At 42.1% G+C, this 18,619-nt stretch overlaps 1 protein-coding gene across 1 annotated transcript in view; it reads left to right on the plus strand.

Moving 5' to 3' along the window:
- LOC126418797 (sorting and assembly machinery component 50 homolog B) overlaps positions 1-18,619 on the plus strand; it is a 115,781-nt gene that overhangs the window by 39,168 nt on the left and 57,994 nt on the right. The window contains exon 5 of the mRNA XM_050085731.1: positions 11,934-12,145. Coding sequence (XP_049941688.1) covers positions 11,934-12,145 — 212 coding nt within the window. The remainder of the gene's footprint in view (positions 1-11,933; positions 12,146-18,619) is intronic.

The raw sequence follows: 18,619 nt of genomic DNA on the forward strand, positions 1-18,619 counted from the left end.
AGGAAGATACTAGAACAGGAGGGGAAAATTGCCGCCCATCAGGTTGAGTTAGAAAAGGCCAGGGGAGATCTTGACAGGTTAAGGAGGGAGAAGGGTAAAGAGAGGTGGGAAGTGGCAACAGGCAACAGGAGGAACAGGCCTAGAACTTTGTCTGACAGCTTCGTGGTGAATGTGGAAAATAGATTTGACCTGTTGCTTCAGTTAGAAGCTGGTGACCCTCAAGCAGTTGCAGGTGTAGACAGGGCACAACAAACTTTCAGCAGCAAAATGAAAAGTAAGAATGTAGGGAAATCAGTAAAGAGAAAGAAAGTATTGTTGTTAGGTAGTTCCCATGGAGGAGGTGTTGGCCTACTTTTGCAGGATGAACTAGGATCAGATTACCAGGTCACCAATTTTTTAAACGTAGTGCTGGTCTGGAGCAGGTGACAGAGGATTTAGGATCACTTTCCAAAGATTTCACAAAGAAAGACACCGTGGTTATAGTGGGTGGGGCAGGTAATAGAGATCCTGGGTACAGTATAGAGTGTGACCTGGCGAAGATTGCATCAGCATCGAAGCATACTAGTGTTGAGTTTGTATCTGTTCTTGGGCACCACGACCGACCTCATTTGAACTCTTCTGTCAAGAGAGTTAATTTGGAGTTGTAACAGCTGCTTATGTCGGGTGCAGGGTCACACATTGGTGTGGCTCCTGTTGATTCTCTCAATAGGTGGGGCATGGCCTTCACCTCAACAGGAAGGGGAAGGGTAAACTGGCTGGGAAAATAGCAGGAAAGTTAAAGGGGAGAGGTACTGTCGTGAGTGATAAAATACCAGTGGTTATAAGGTTCAGAAACGACCCTTTTTTAGGGTAGTGAGGACAGAAAGAAACCAAATTTTAAGAGAGGTTAGGACTGAGACAAACCTTCAGTTTGAGAAAGAAACCAAAAAAACATAATCCTAGCTTATTACATTGGCATAAACAGCTATTGGTTAAGAATTTTCAACATCAGCAGATATTTTAACTCTACCCAATTTTAACTCAGTCAATGTGAAATGTCAGCTATCTTTATTGCATCAAAATATTCGAGGACTGAGAAATAAAATTAATGAATTAATTAATTATCTGCATAGATGAATTAGTCTTCAGACCCAGCTGACATAATCTGCCTCTCTGAACATCATGTGACCACTGGTATAGAACTTTTAAGTGCTACATGGTTTAGGTTAGCATCTCACTTTTCTAGATCAGAAATAGAGAAAGGAGGAGTTGCCACATTCATCAGGAACTGTCATAAATCTAAGAACATAGACAGTCATAAATTTTGCATATAACAGCACATGAAAGCATATGCAACAGAAGTAGAATTTCACAAAAAATCCTTAATAATGTTAAGTGTATATAAAGCACAGGTGCCGGTAATTTTAATCTGTTTGTAAACCACCTTGAAGCTGTAGTGGCCCATTTAACAACCAAAAACAAAGAAATAGTGGTTGCAGGTGATTTCAATGTAGATTTCCTTAAAGACTCTCCCAATAAGAACTTATTTGAGTTAGTAACACTATCATTCAACTTAATTCCCACAGTAAAGTTACCCTCTAGGGTAGCCAATTGCTCACAAACAGCCATTGATAATATCTTTATAGAAAAGTCCTATGAACAAAATTATATTACAAAACCAATAGTCAATGGCCTCTCAGACCATGACATGCAGTTCCTTCTGTTAAATGTTAATACTGAACAGGATATAAAATCTGTTAAATCTGAGCTCAAGAGGGTAATCAATAAGCCAAAAATTGATTATTTTAGGACACTCCTCAGAGACATTCACTGGACTGATGTTTACAGTGCTCATGGCATGAATGAAAAATATAACACTTTTCCTAATAAAGTGCTTACCTTATTTGAACACTGTTTTCCCCCCAAAACTTACCAAGGTTAGAGCAGAGTCTACAAAGAAGCCATGGATTACTCAAGGAATAGGGGTACTTTGTAAAACAAAAAGAAAACTGTATCTGTCATTCCGAAACAGTTCCGATGTTGATGCTATAGCACATTACAAGAAATACTGCAAAATATTAAAGACTGTAATACAGACATCAAAGCAAATACATTACAAGGAAAAGATAGTCATATCAGATAACAAAATAAAGACAGTATGGGATATAGTGATGGAGGAGACCAGTAGAACCAGACATGAAGAGGGACAAATAGCATTAAGAGTAAATGATACATTGGTGACAGATGTGTATAGTGTTGCAGAGTTTTCTAACAAACACTTTATAACTGTTACTGAAAAGATGGGGTTGTCAGGTTCTGTAGATGCTGCTATGGAATAGCTCAGACCAGATATTTCAAGTAACTTCCATAATATGAATCTGACCCTCACTACCCCAGCAGAAATAATGTCCATCATAAAATCTTTAAAATCAAAAACATCTAGTGGGTATGATGAAATGTCAACAAAGTTAATGAAAGAATGTGATTCTGAGTTAAGTAACATATTAAGCTATCTGTGTAACCAATTGTTTATCAGTGGAATATTTCCTAAACGGTTGAAATATGCTGAAGTTAAGCCACTGTTTAAGAAGAGAGATAAAGAAATAGCATCAAATTTCCATCCAATTTCACTTTTGCCAGCATTCTCAAAAATTTTAGAAAAAGTAATGTACAATCGGCTTTATAACCATCTTATCTCAAATAACATACTGTCAAAGTCACAGTTCGGATTTCTAAAGGGTTCTGATATTGAGAAGGCTATCTACACTTACAGTGAAAATATGCTTAACTCATTAGACAAAAAATTGCAGGCTACAGGTATATTTTGTGATGTGCCAAAGGTATTTGACTGTGTAAATCACAATATCCTTTTAAGTAAATTAGAATATTATAGTGTAACAGAAAATGCTGCAAAATGGTTCAAATCTTATGTGTCTGGCAGGAAACAAAGGGTATTATTAGGAAAGAGACATGTATCAAGCTATCAGGCATCATACAACTGGTAACTTAATACATGTGAGGTCCCACAAGGTTCCATTTTAGGGCCCTTACTTTTTCTTGTGTATATCAATGACCTTTCATCAGTAACATTACCAGATTTGTTTGTTGATCATACAAACATTGCAATAAATAGCAAATCAGTTGTACTCTTAGAAAGATCAGCTAATAAAATATTTGTGGACATTAATCACTGGTTCCTAGCCAATTCCTTGTCACTAAACTTTGAAAAAAAAACACACTACATGCAGTTCAGAACTTATAAGAGGTGTCCCACGAGTATATGCCTAACATATGATGACCAGCAGATAGAAGAAGTGGACAGTGTTAAATTCTTGGGATTACAGCTTGACAATAAATTCAACTGGGAGGAGCACATCACAGAACTGCTGAAGCGTCTTAACAAATCTCTATTTGCAGTGCGAATTGTGTCAGACATAAGGGATATAAAAATGAAAAAGCTGGCATACTATGCTTACCTTGATTCCATAATGTCATATGGGATTGTTTTTTGGGGTAATTCATCAAGCCAAGCTAAAGTTTTCCGGGCACTAAAACGTGCAGTAAGAATTATATGGGGTGTGAACTCAAGAACATCCTGCAGAAGCCTGTTTAGGGTACTAGGGATACTAACTACTGCTTCCCCAATATATTTATTCCTTAATGAAATTTGTCATAAAAAATTTCACTTTTTCAAACCAACAGCTCAATTCATGGAATCAATACTAGAAATAAGAATAATCTTCACAAGGATTTAAAGTCACTTAGTCTTGTACAAAAAGGTGTGCATTATTCAGGAACACACATTTTCAATAACTTGCCAGCAGCCATAAAAAGCTTAACAACCAATGAAATTCAGTTTAAGAGAAGCCTAAAGGATTTCTTGGTGGCCAACTCCTACTTCATTGGTGAATTTCTCAGTAGAACCAACTGATTTTTATATAACTTCTGCACCATTTCAGTGCAGTAATGTGTTCATTGTAAATAAGTGTCATAGTAGTTGTATTACATGTTTATTACCTTATAAATAAATAAAAAACTTTTTTATCTTAAATTCAGTGCATTAGTATTTGTAAAATGATTCTTTCATATAGTGTTCATTAAAAAAAAAAATGACGATCATTGCACTTGGGACCTGTGGAATGGTACATTAGCCTATTTGTTTGAGTTGTAAATATTTGTCATGTATTATTGTTTTTCTGACATGTTCTACATCCTGGAGGACCTCCTCACTACGGATCAATTGGAATGAAAGCAAATCTAATCTCCAACATTTCATGGTTATCGGGCATTCTGTCAGAACCGTGTCTGCCCTGGTGCAGCGTCTGACGGGGTCTGCACTTTGGTTTGCTCCGATGTCATTAGTGACTACATCCCCCTACATACCAACCTGGAAGCAATATAGGTTAGAGTGCAAATGACTCTGGCAGTCACTATTTGCAATGTCTACTTCCCTCCCTTACGTTGAACTGCTACCTTAATCCAGCATCTCCCGCCACAATTTCTCCTCCTTTGGGACTTCAATGCCCACCACCCACTGTGAGGGAGTGCCACTTCAACTGCTAGAGATCTCCGTACTGACCAGTTTGTTACGGACCTTGGTTTGTCTCCCCTCAGTGATGGTTCCCGTATCCACGTCAATGCCACTCATGGCACCTTTACTGCTATCGATCTCACAGTCTTCTCCCCTGCTCTCGTGGCTTCCCTACATTGGTCATTCCACAATGACGTTTGTGACAGTGACCACTTTCCGGTGATTCTTTCATTCCCCTGCTGTTGCCAGGCAGACAGGCTCCATGTTGGGCATTCAGCAGGGCCAATTTTCCTTTATATATTGTCTGCTGTGCACTTCAGCAGCTCCCTCTTGAGTTCCATTGATGCAAACATGCAAGGCGTCTCTGGCACTATTCTTTATGCTGCTGGCACTGCTGTACCCCTATCCACAGGTCCCCCTCATCATCAGCTGGTAGGTGCTGTGGTGGACAGAGGATGTCGCAGCCGCTGTCCAGGACTGCCGTTGGGCGCTGCAGCGATTTAAACACCACCCTTCACAGACCAACCTCCTCGCTTTTAAGTGTCTCCATACTAAAGCACGTGACCTTATTAAGCAGAGTACAAAGGAATTCTGGGGGCACTGTTTCCCCCCTGGGATGTGTGCCTCTTCAATACAGGTTTGGTTCAAGGTCTGTAGCCTTCTGGGCTGTCCAGAGTCTTAACCTCCAAGGTGCTCTGTGCACTGATCCATTGGTCCTCGCAGAACACCTCATGACACACTTTGCGATGGCAACAGCTTCTTCTTGCTGTCCTGCTACCTTTCTCCAGCAGAAACGCAGAGTTGAGCAGACTCCCCTCTGTTTCGTAGCGCACCACGCTGAGCCGTATAACGAACCCTTCACTGAATGGGAATTCTTGCAGGCTCTTACTTCTTCACAAGACATGGCCGCAGAACTGAATTCCATCCATAACCAGATGATTCAACACTTGGATGTTCCCCATAGGCAACATCCCCTCAAGATCTTCAACCGTGTTTGGCCGATGGGTGCTTCTCTGTCACAATCATGAGACAGTATAGTTATCCCTGCCCTTAAGTCTGGGAAGAACCCAATGTCTCTCAACAGCTACCGCCCAGTTCATCTGATGAATGTGCTTTGTTAACTGCTCGAGAGGGTGGCTAACTTCAGATTATGTTGGGTACTTAAATCTTCGGACCTTTTGTCCTCTTATCAGTGTGGTTTCCAGGCAGGACAATCCCCAACTGAACATTTATTCAGATTGTAAACGGTCATCTGATAGGCTTTTACTGACTGCCGGCATCATGTTGCGGTCTTCTTTGACCAACATAAGGCATATTACATGGCTTGGCACCATCGCATTTTAGTCGCCCTTCATGACACGGGCTTCCGTGGTCCCTTTCAGATTTTTACCCGTGAGTTTTTATCTCACCGGCTCTTCTGGGTTTGAGTTGGTGCTTCACTCAGCACCCCTCAGATTCAAGAGAATGGTATCTGACAGGGTGCTATTCTAAATGTCACACTCTTCCTTGTAGCCATCAATGGGCTTGTAACATCTGTTGGGCCTCTGGTTACCCCAATGTTGTACGTCAACAGATTTTTGCATCTGATGCAACTCCCGCTCTGCAGCATGTGCTGAGCGCTGTCTCCAAGGCACCATCTGCTGGGCCTCTATATGGGGCACCTCCCATGTCTTCTAGATTTCTCCCTCCAAAATTTGGGTTAAGCATTTTTGCTGTCAACCCACAGTACATCCCGATCCCGAACTTGATTTAGGCGACCAGCTCCTCGATGTTGTAGCACAGTCCCATTTCTTGGGCCCTATTTTTGATAAAAAGCTGACATGATTGCCCCAATTCGCCACCTAAAGACTACATGCATGTGTAAGCATAATGCTCTCCATTTCCTGGCCCACACATCTTGGGGTGCAGGTCATACCACTCTTCTCCATCTTCACCGTGCTCTGGTCTTGTCCACACTAGATTATGGTAGTCAGATTTATGGCTTAGCAGCTCCTACCACTTTGCAACTGCTTGAGTCTGTTCACCATTGTGGGGTGCATCTGGCTATTGGTTCCTTTCACACTAGTCCCATTGACAGTTGCCTCACAGAAGTGACGATTTCCCCCTTTACAAATATGACGGAGCCAACTCTTGGTTTCTTATGCAGTCGCCATTCGCCAGTTCCCTGACCATCCTGTGTGCCTTGTCCTGTTTGCCAACGAGGGATGTCGTTCTCCCGACACCCGCCCACAGGTGAGATTGCTGGTTGGCATGCGTCTCACTTCCCTCTGTCGGGATCTCCATCCCCACTCACAGGAATGCACCCCATGTCTTCTCCCATACCTCCTCTTGGAAGGTGCCTAGACCACAAATTAGGACCAATCCGTTCCAGGGTCGTAAGATTTGTCACCCCTACGGTTTTCCGGTGTGCATGCCATCCTTGCAGAGTTCCAGGGTGACACCTTCTTCTACACTGATGGTTCTAAGACAATCGATAAGGTGGGATACGCTTTCACGTCTCCTACTGGCTTAGAACACCATTTATTGCTGGGATCATGTAGTGTGTTCACAGCAAAGTTTCTAGCCATTCACAGAGCCCTCCAGTTTGTTTCTCATGCCTCCCTCCACAGTGTTTTTAATTTGTTCAGACTCAGTCAGCAGCTTGTAGGCTATCGACTGATGCTATTCTCGCCACCCTTCGGTCTCTGCTATCCATGAGCTTCTCTCTGCCCTTGGCCGTGCCACCTACTCAGTTGTCTTTCTCTGGGGCCCAAGTCATGGATATCCCAGGGAATGAACTGGCTGACCATTTGGCTAGAGAAGCAGGTACTACAGCTTGGTGCTCTTCCTTCCTCTCCTCTTGGAAGGAGTCCACTGATTTGTCTTCTACGTATTGGTCATACTAGCCTCTCATTGTTTCCTCCTACGTAATGAACCACTCCCATGATGTGATCATGGACCCAGACTGACAGAAACCCATATATTAGTGGAATGTCCATTTCTTTTGACCCTTGATGGTAAGTATAGTCTTCTCGATTCCTTGAGTTTAATATTAGCAGACAATTCATGGATCATTGAATCTATTCCTCAGTTTCCTCCGTGAAAGTGGTTTTTATTTCCAGATATAAGGTTTTACTTTACTCCTGAAGCAGGGGCAGGGTAATTGCAGTTGGGATCTCACTTCATGTCTTCTTGGTCTGGGACCCCATGACCACTCCCCCATGGAAAGACTGCCCCTTTTTGTTCCAGTTTTTGGGTTTGCACTCACCTTTTATGCCTTTTACTATATGTGTTTTGACTTAATTATTTTATAATTTGACTCCCCTGACTGGATCCGTCCACTTTTAGCGGCCACTCTTTCTTCTGTGACTAACTTCAGAATTGCGGGACTGATGACCCTCACCATTTGGTCCCATGAACCCTCTCAATCAATCAATCAATCAATCATTTATTCTTTTTGACAACAAGCTTACTTGGTTGCTTCATATCAGTGCCTTTATCGGGCCTTAGTGCTGTCCTGTCCTGTCCTGTCCTGTCCTGTCCTGTCTGGACTGTGGTTGCCATGTTTGTGGCTCAGCTGTTTGCTCCACACTGCTCCTCTTGAACTCCGTATACCATTGGCATATCTGTTTGGCTGCCAGTGACTTTCACACCAGCCTTGTCAATAGTCTTCTGTTTGATGCAGGGACCCCTCCCTGGCAGTTACAGCTCTTGGTTTCCTATGCTGTTGCTGTCCGCTTTTTCCCTGCTTACCATTCCTATTCTATTCTTTTCACAGCTTCAGGACATCTCTTGCCTCCTGCCTGCCCTCAGGTGGGTTTATTGGTTGGGCTCCATCTCGTTTCTCTCCACTGCGATTTCCATGTTCCCTCTTTGTCCTGTTCCCCACATTCTCACCCGAACACCCCATCCTCTTGGTTAGTTCCTCAGCTCCAGATTTGAATGGCTTTCTCATGTAGTCTGAAAGTCTCCATCACTCCAATGGTGTTCTGTGATTGTTTTTGTCCATTTTTATGGGAATTGTGGAATACTATTGCTTTTTTACACTGATTACTCTAAATCTGTTGATCACGTGGAATATGCCTTCACATCTTCCGTTGATACAGACCACCACCTTGTGGTGTTCATTGATGGCCATTTACCAAGCCCTATACTTTATTAAATGGTCCTCCCTCCCCTGAATTTTGTCATGTTTGGACTCAATGAGTTTCCTTTAGGCTTTTGCCTGCCACCATTTGGTCTCTACCATGTACAGCCTTCTCACCAATCTTAACCGTGCTGCTTGTTTGGTTGATTTTCTTTGTGTTCCTAGCCAAGTGGATATCACAGGCTTGCTGATGGAACAGTCAAGTACACCCTCCCTCCTCCCCCAACTCAACCTCTGTGATATCTCGAGGGGCAGATTTGCCGGCTTCATGTCAAATTCCTTTTTGCTCAGTCGTGGGCTGACTCTTGAGGAGTCAGCAAACAGTCTGACGAACTTTGTGCATTCTTCCCTCTGCCTCTCCTGGCGGGAATCCACCATCCTCTGCCTTCTTTGTATCAACCATATTGGGTCGACACATGGTGTTTTACTGTGCAATGAGTGCTCCTCCCCCCCCCCCTCTTTTTGGTGTTATGCTGTCCCCTGTCTCAGTGAGCCATATTTTGCTGGAATGCCCCCCCCCCCCCCCCTCCCTCACCTTTTCGCCTTTCACGTTAAATATGCCCTCCCACCCTCCTCGGTGTTAACGGGTGACCCTCATACAGTTATGTCTGCCTTCAGTCTTCTTCCTAAAAGTGGTTTGTCCTTCCAGAATGAAGCATATGAATTTCCTTCTGAACTTGAGAGTCCCTCGGTTAGCATTGACATTGGGTGGTTGGCCTTTGGCATTGCCTCCACACCGGCCAGCCCTTCCCCCAAATTTTACTTATGTTTTGTCTGGTCTTTTGTGCCATTTTCTTTCCCCTTTTCTTATCTTCTTCCCCTGTTGTCCTCTTTGTGTCATGACAATGGTATGACATGAGGACTGGGATGGGTTGGCAGCAGTGCCAGTGCCCTATTGCACATAGCGCCTTTTGGGGCCCCCTGTTCTTGCCCCTCCTTATCTGCCACCAACCACTCCTGTTCCTTACTCTTTCTGCTGTTCAGACAGTCCTTCTGTCTCTTTGTTTGCTGTTTTCCATTCCCACTGACTGGATTGTTCTGTTAGTGTCCCCCCTCCCTTAGGTGTTGGCACTTTGGATCGTGGGACTGATGACCTCGTTGTTTGGTGCCTTCCCTTACTCTCCTCCCAATCAACTATTCTAATTCAGAAAAGGAGTATACCTCTAGTTCTGTTAAGAAACACAGTTGTTTGCTTTAATGAGCCACTTGTAACTTCTCAAGATGAAAATAGGTTATACCTTCAATTTGTCAAGAGATTGGAATGAAAAAGTTTATGGAATTGCTGTGAGTGCAGAGGATTAAAAAAAAAGACTGTGTCTGCAGTGGTGGGTTTTAAGTTACACCTACACCTTTCATATTGTCATGTTAAAATTTGCTTCTTTTGCCAAAACACAACAGTGTTTACAAAGATTCTTCATGCCAACCAGCATGGATTCCGAAAACTTTGATTGTGATAAACTTTACACGCTCCTTTCTCATATGACGTACTGAAAGCTGTGGATCAAGCCAGTCAGATATATGCAATATGTCTTGATTTCTGAAAAGCATTTGATTCAGTACCACATCTACATTTACTGTCAAAAGTGTGACCATATGGAGTATCAAGTGAAATTTGTGACTGGATTGAGAATTTTTTTGGCAGAGAGGACACAGTATGTTGCCTTGCATGGAGTGTCATCGACAAATGTAGAAATTATTTTGGGTGTGCCTCAGGGAAGTGAATTGGAACCCTCACTTCACATTGTGTGTTCATGACCTTGTGGACAGTATTAATAGTAACCTCAAGACTTTTTGCAGATAATGCAGATACCTATAACGGAACACTGTGTGATCTACGAAAGAGATTGCATACAAATCACTTGTCGACCTATTCTAGAATATTGCTTCAGTGTGTGGGATATGTACCAAATAAGACTGACAGGACTTATTTATTGTATGCAGAAAAGGGCAGCATGAATGGTCACAAGTTTATTTGATTTTGGGGAGAGTGTCACAAAGATGCTGAAGAAACTGAACCAACAGATGCTTGATGATAGATGTACACTATACCAAGAAAGCCTACTTACAAGCTTTCAAGAATTGGCTCCAAATGTACTACAACCCACTATGTATTGTTCGCATAGGGATTGCGAGGATAAGAATAGATTAATTACAGCATGCACAGACACATGTAAACATTCATTCTTTCTCAGCTCCATACGTGAATGGAACAGGAAGGAATCCTAATAACTTCACTGTGGTTTGTGGAGTACATATGTAGATGTAGAATAGTTTTTTAAAAATCATTTGAGGAAGACTCCAGAGCAGTGAGTGGGCGCAAGAGATTCTGTTTCCCTGTGTGAACATGCATTCAACTATCTGTCATCAGATGGCAATAGGACACCTGATAAGGTCAACGCAGGTAGCATTTGGAGAACACTACAAGGGACATAGCCCTGGGCTATCGTGCAAAAATGTGCAAGGTTCCCAGCAGGGAAGCAGCCTAGCAGAAATGATCCTGCTTGGAAACAATTTCATGAGCTGAAAAGTAAATTTACAGCTAATCTTAATCTGTGTGAGACAGTCTTAAACGAGGAATTTAGGAATATTGTACAATCCCCTTCGTATTGCTCCCACAGGGATCATGGAAGACAATAGTAGACTCATCTTAGTGTGCATGGAATCTGTGCCAGAAACCATTCTTTCTGCGCACCATATATGAATGGAAGGGCAGGGAGGGGCAGTGGAGGATCTAAACATCATTTAACTGGAGGACGTTGCGAAGGATTCATCAGAAATCTGTGGCAAATGGCTGTGATGATAGAGTATAATGTGTTGCTTTCAAGGGCTTGTCATCTTATATCATTGTCTGACACCATCACCACCACCACCACCACCACCACCACCACCAGTTTTCTGCTATATGTATATGTCCTTTGCACCTCCAAAAGGTGCTCCTTCACTTCCTTCTGAATGTTGCTGTATGTGCTACTGTCAAAGATATGAAGTGTCTTCCCTCCTTGCCTCCAGTTCCTTTGCACATACCCTGCTGGAACTGGTTTTGGAAATCCTTCCTTCCTTTCTTTGTGTGTGTCAGTTCCAGACACATTTAGTCTGTGCCCTATCCAGAGACATGTTCCTATTTATTGTAGCTTTTGTGAAAATGTAACCACATGGTGACATTGTGTGTTTCTTCATTGGTCATCTTAATTCCTTTTCAGAGTATATTTGTTGTTGAACACAACAGAAAACACATCACCTCTTATATCACACCAAGTATACAATATTTGTATTACACTTGTATGTTTGTTGAAATAGGTAACATTCCATGTTCGTGAACTGAAACGTCTGATGGGAGGAGTGAACACAATGGTGGGAAACAACGAGGGATCTCTGGTTGTCGGACTACGGGCACCTAATCTGCTTGGTCGTGGGGAGAAAGTCAACTTCGAGTACAGATACGGTTCCAAGAGAACGACTGGCATCGATATTGCATTTAGCAAGCCTCTTCGTGGAAAATGGAGTCCAGTGTAAGTTGTGTGCTTGTTTGTTTGGTGTAATATACCAATCATAAAAGTTTTGTACTACCTGAAAATCTGTAGAAGTATGTGGACTTACATTAAAGAGGAATAGGGATCAAAACAATAAACGTATAAAAAAAACATAAATAGACTAGATGTCGAGTCGCAGACAGGCACAATAAAATGACTGCTATGCATTTAAGCTTTTGGACAAAAGACCTTTTTCTGAAGGAGAAAACTCTCGTCATGCCCTGAAATGGAGAATATCGTACCCACTATTCTTCCCACCTTTGCCCAGTGATATTCCACCACTGACCCAACCTACACAGTATCCCTGTCCGTCTCTACTCCAGCTCTGCTCCTAACATCTTATCTCGTGGCTCATATCCCTGCAATAGACCTAGATGCAAGATTTTTTCCATACATCCTCCCACCATCACCTACTCCAGACTGATCACAAGCATCACCTATCCCATCAAAGGTAGGGCTACCTGCGAAATCAGTCATGTGATCTACAAATTAAGTTGCAACTATTGTGCGGTTTTCTACATGGACATAACAAACAACAAGCTGCCTGTCTACATGAATAACCACTGACAAACTGCGGCTGAGAGACAGCTGGAGCACCGAGTTGATGAACGTGCTGCCCAGCATGATGTGCTTCATTTTGAGTTGCACAGGTAGCAACTCTCCATGCAGTATATCCTACATTCCTGTAATCCCTCTGGCCTCAAGATTCACTAGTCCTAGTCCTTCATCTACCTATGCACTTCCCTGGTTCCACTCCAGGACTGCACAGCCTGTTATTCAACCAGTGTACCCAGTGATCTTTTTCCCCTCCTCTACTTCTCTTTATCTTTCCCCTCCCTCCTCTCTCCAATCTCCTGAGTGCAACTAGCAGCCCTGCCCCCTTGCTACCATCTTCCTGCATGTTCACACAAGCAGCACATGTCCTGCTATCCCTTTGCCTTCCCATTCCAGCCTTCCTCATATTCTCCACTGCCCACTGAATGCTTTTCCCATCAAGCACATCAGTCAGCCTAGCCTCGGCTGCCAGAAACTTTGTGTGTGTGTGTGTGTGTGTGTGTGTGTGTGTGTGTGTGTGTGTGTGTGTGTGTGTTGTTTTTTTTTCTCCCTCTTATAGAAGTGGTTGAGGTGTAGCTGCTCCAGTCTTGCCTGATTGACAGCAGCCATCTTGAGATCATCCAGTTTGTGAGAAAGAGTGTTCCTGCAGTAGCGCATTGTGAGTTCCAACTGATGCATAGCACACACTGCCAGGTTCATGCTGACAGTTGTGCAGGCTATTTGGTTTGGTCGATTACTTCTGCCTGGGGTGAGGTGGGCACAGTGTGCTCATGGTTATTGTCTCGAAAGGTGGAACCGTTGCAGAAACATTGACTTTGGGATTGGCCAATAAATACGAAGATCCTAATTGTGCACAGCCCTCAAATTACCCTCAATAGTGACAAGAAGCATCAGACAGTACACAATACTGATCCAAAACGTGAGTGATCCACCTACCTGTTGCACTTGCGTGCTCGGCACTCGGGCATTGTTACCCAGTCCTGGTTTTTGGGACTCCTCTCTGTTAAGGAGCTGACATGGCTCACCCATATTCATTAACTAAAGACCAATAGCAATTGTGGCTCAATTGCAAGCGAAAGCTTATCTCTCCCCCCCCCCCCCCCCCCCCCGCCCCCCGCACTGCTTTGTTGTCAATCCTCTAGGTGTGTAGATGATGGTCCTTTCTTTGTATTTACTATTTGCTGGGGTCTAGTCTCACTCCAGTTGAACAGTGGTTACCAGGTTTGTGGCTCTGCAGAATGTTTGGCTTTGAAATCATTGAACCCAGTTCATCATTGTGGAGTATGATTACCCACTGGCATCTTCTGGACTAGTCCTGTAGGCAGCCTCCTTGCCAAAGTGGGAATCTTACCTCTTCAGTTCTGATGGTACCACCTCTTACTCACTTAAAGTTACCATCTGACAATTTCCCAACCATCTAACTTACCAAACTCTTTTTGCATAGAAGGAGCAGTGACGTCATGACATCCACTCTCATGTGGAATTTCCAGTTCGAATATGTTTATATGTTTCAAGACTGTTTGCTGGGATCTCAATACAACCCCTGTAGAATATGCCCCCTTGTTTCCCACCAGTCCCCTCCCCCACCCAATCTTCCTCTTTGTTTAGTACCCAGACCACAAATTAGGACTAGTATTTAAAGTTCGTCACCACCTGATGTATTGGCAGGATTACCAGGCTGCTACCTTCATTTATACTGCCGCCTATAAAACTGTGGGTAGGAAATGATTTTGATAAAACTGGCCTTCCTTGACTGTGTTGTAATTTTTAGTGATCCAGTGAGCAGTCTGCAGGCTGTTGGTCACTGTTACTTGTTGTGGGGCAGAGAGTTAATTAATAAAATATATTGTGTTTCTTAGTTGATCACTGACTTTTTACAAGAGCCTGAAAATTATTTTTGCAGTCAGCCAGAAAGTGATGGAGAACATATTGACCATAGTTTCCAGTCTGCAAGTCTACATTGTTCTTGCGCTCATTGAAAGAAAAGTTTCTTATCACTATTTAGTGAGCAGGATCAGGAACTACGATTATAAATAAAAGTTCTTGAACTTAATCTGATTCATATATTCAGTAACAGTTCACACACTCCATACAAATACTTCCAGAAATGACTTCCTGACACTTAAATCTATATTCGATGTTAACAAATTTCTCTTCTTCAGAAACGCTTTCCTTGCCATTGCCAGTCTACATTTTATATCCTCTCTACTTCGACCATCATCAGTTATTTTGCTCCCCAAATAGCAAAACTCCTTTACTACTTTAAGTGTCTCATTTCCTAATCTAATTCCCTCGGCATCACCCGACTTAATTCGACTACATTCCATTATCCTCGTTTTGCTTTTGTTGATGTTCATCTTATACCCTCCTTTCAAGATACTGTCCATTCCGTTAAACTGTTCTTCCATATCCTTTGCTGTCTCTGACAGAATTACAATGTCATCGGCAACCTCAAAGTTTTTATTTCTTCTCCATGGATTTTAATACCTACTCCAAACTTTTCTTTTGTTTCCTTTACTGCTTGCTCAATATACAGATTGAATAACATCGGGGATAGGCTACAACTCTGTCTCACTCCCTTTCCAACCACTGCTTCCCTTTCACGAGCATCGTCTCCTATAACTGCCATCTGGTTTCTGTACAAATTGTAAATAGCCTTTCGCTCCCTGTATTTTACCCCTGCCACCTTTAGAATTTGAAAGAGAGTATTCCAGTCAACATTGCCAAAAGCTTTCTCTAAGTCTACAAATGCTAGAAACGTAGGTTTTCCTTTCCTTAATCTTTCTTCTAAGAGAAGTCGTAAGGTCAGTATTGCCTCATGTGTTCCATTATTTCTACGGAATCCAAACTGATCTTCCCCGAGGTCAGCTTCTACTAGTTTTTCCATTCGTCTGTAAAGAATTCGTGTTAGTACTTAGCAGCTGTGGCTTATTAAACTGATTGTTCGGTAATTTTCACAATTGTCAACACCTGCTTTCTTTGGGATTGGAATTATTATATTCTTCTTGAAGTCTGAGGGTATTTCACCTGTTTCATACATCTTGCTCACCAGATGGTAGAGTTTTGTCAGGACTGGCTCTCCCAAGGCCGTCAGTAGTTCCAATGGAATGTTGTCTACTCCGGGGGCCTTGTTTTGACTCAGGTCTTTCAGTGCTCTGTCAAACTCTTCACGCAGTATCGTATCTCCCATTTCATCTTCATCTACATCCTCTTCCATTTCCATAATATTGTCCTCAAGTGCATCGCCCTTGTATAGACCCTCTATATACTCCTTCCGCCTTTCTGCTTTCCCTTCTTTTGCTTAGAACTGGGTTTCCATCTGAGCTCGTGATATTCATACAAGTGGTTCTCTTTTCTCCAAAGGTCTCTTTAATTTTCCTGTAGGCAGCATCTATCTTACCCCTAGTGATATATGCCTCTACATCCTTACATTTGTCCTCTAGCCATCCCTGCTTAGCCATTTTGCACTTCCTGTCGATCTCGTTTTTGAGACGTTTGTATTCCTTTTTGCCTGCTTCATTTACTGCATTTTTATGTTTTCTCCTTTCATCAATTAAATTCAATATTTCTTCTGTTACCCAAGGGTTTCTACTAGCCCTCGCCTTTTTACCTACTTGATCCTCTGCTGCCTTCACTACTTCATCCCTCAGAGCAGAGCAGAGCAGAAATTCTGCACGTGTGTGGTGCTCCTGCACATGTGCAACTTCCGGGTCATAGCGTGCACGCCGCAGCCGTCAACGTTCATATAGTGCATGTTTCTACGCACAGATGTCGCTTTATCCACTTGCTGGGATACTCTGGTGCATTCTAGTGCTCTTTCCACAGCTTGCAGCCAACCATGGGAAGGTATTTCGCGTATTAAACATTTAAAATACTGTCACAGTCTACTCATTGAGACGTCTACTTTTATGTTAACAGTTTAACCCCCAGTTAACAACCGTGTTTTTTTTTTAGGCAGCTTGTCTGACGGCACGTAAATACGCGTAATGTTTTTGATATAGTATTTAAGAAAGAGAGCACTTACCGACTTCCAACGAACCTTATTCATGATTTGAAATAACATTAAACTAAGGCAAGGTTTCCTATAACTAATTCTCGGTGCCCTCAGTTACACCCACATAATTTATGTCTCACTGACCTCTGAACAGAATAACCGCAGACCTCTCGATGATCACCTGTTATTTCAGTACCATTATTGCTATATCTTTCACCAGTTACGTCTGAAATCTGCATAATAACCGACAATTAGATGAATGTTATGTTTTATCGACTTCAGGTGAGCGTAGCCCTTCACACATTAAAAAAAAAAATCCCTAAATGTAAGTATACATTGGAACAATCGATTTAATGACCAACTTTCCTGATAATAATGTAACATTGAGCAGAATGAGGCAATAATGCACAGTTAGTAAACAATAATTTTTAATTATGAAAGGAATAAATCCAAACACGTTTACACTGGTCATGAGAATTGATAATCGAGTTGATGTGTCTCATCCATTTTCTTAAGGACATTTAATTTTGCTTGCCGTTCTTCACTGTTGAGTACACTACATTCGTCTTTGTGATATTTATTGTAGTGTCTTTCAATTGAAAACTTACGCTGGCCGCCTATTATTGGGCAGCACAGCAAACATTGTGAGTTTTCACCAACGGATACAAAAAAGAATTGCAGTTCCCAGTCATTTTTAAACGACTGAGAACATAGATCTCCCGTCCTTTTCTCAGTACTTCTCTGTTAAGGTTACGGTTACCAGGGGTAAACGAGACTGGGTATGTTGCGCTCTTGCTTGCACCACATAAAGAGGGAAGTCGAGCTGCCGCCGTTCATTTAGGACACATGTCTAATAACAGATGTCGCCTTCGCACACATGCGCACATGAGCAGCACTTCCGCACGTCTGCACACTGTGCAGCGTTTGGCCGGCCCTGCCTCAGAGCTACCCATTCTTCTTCTACTGTACTTCTTTCCCCCATTCCTGTCAATTGTTCCCTTATGCTCTCCCTGGAACTCTGTACAACCTCTGGTTTAGTCAGTTTATCCAGGACGTTATTCTTACAAATTTAGTTTTTAGTAAATTACTTGAAAACTATTAGAGATAGGGTCACGTAGTTAATGTTTTCACATCAAACTGAAGCTTCATACCAGCTTTCATCTTTCTGAGTCTAATGTTTAGTGCCTTCAATTTTTCATAAAAATGCAGATTTTGACTAAAATATTGCTCTGATCAAGTTGAGACTTGTAACAGTTGATTGTGACGTACATTTGCACACTCTGAAAATTTTTTGGCTTTCTAGCTTTATTATTTAACACCACTTGTTTTTTGCTTAAAACAATGTATTTAGTGAAATGTATTCATCAAATGTTCATGAGATTTAACAGTGTTAACGTTAGTATACTGAAACATGTGTTGACAAAGTTTGGAAAAGCTACTTTAATTTTTAATTTCATTCTTAGATTATGGTGCTACGCATAGGCACATTATGATGTGGCACTAGTAGCAGTGAACTGGGGTAATTTATGGTACACTCACTTTGCCTCTGTATCTCTCAAATGATACAGCGCATGTTTCACCCCATCACTCCGTATTTGTCTTTGTGAAAAAATTTATGTTTGAACAAAATTAAATATTAGAAACAAGGGATGCTACTATAGCTCTTTAAAAAAAAAATAATACTTTTTCGATTTAGATTTTTCAGTCTCTACCAGAAAGAGAAAATCGCAAAAGATTTCACTTTTCAGTACTCACTTATTTAATCACAATCGTGGACACCACTGTGAGTGTCCATATGAACCACTTTCACTAAAATGTTAGAGGTAGAGGTGGAAAGTTACTTTGCTGTTTTTCATGATAACAAAAGGGAAAGGGGAGGATTCACTTTAGATTGTACCCTCCTC

This window comes from Schistocerca serialis, chromosome 9, assembly GCF_023864345.2.
Source record: "Schistocerca serialis cubense isolate TAMUIC-IGC-003099 chromosome 9, iqSchSeri2.2, whole genome shotgun sequence".
Taxonomy (NCBI): Eukaryota; Metazoa; Arthropoda; class Insecta; order Orthoptera; family Acrididae; genus Schistocerca; species Schistocerca serialis.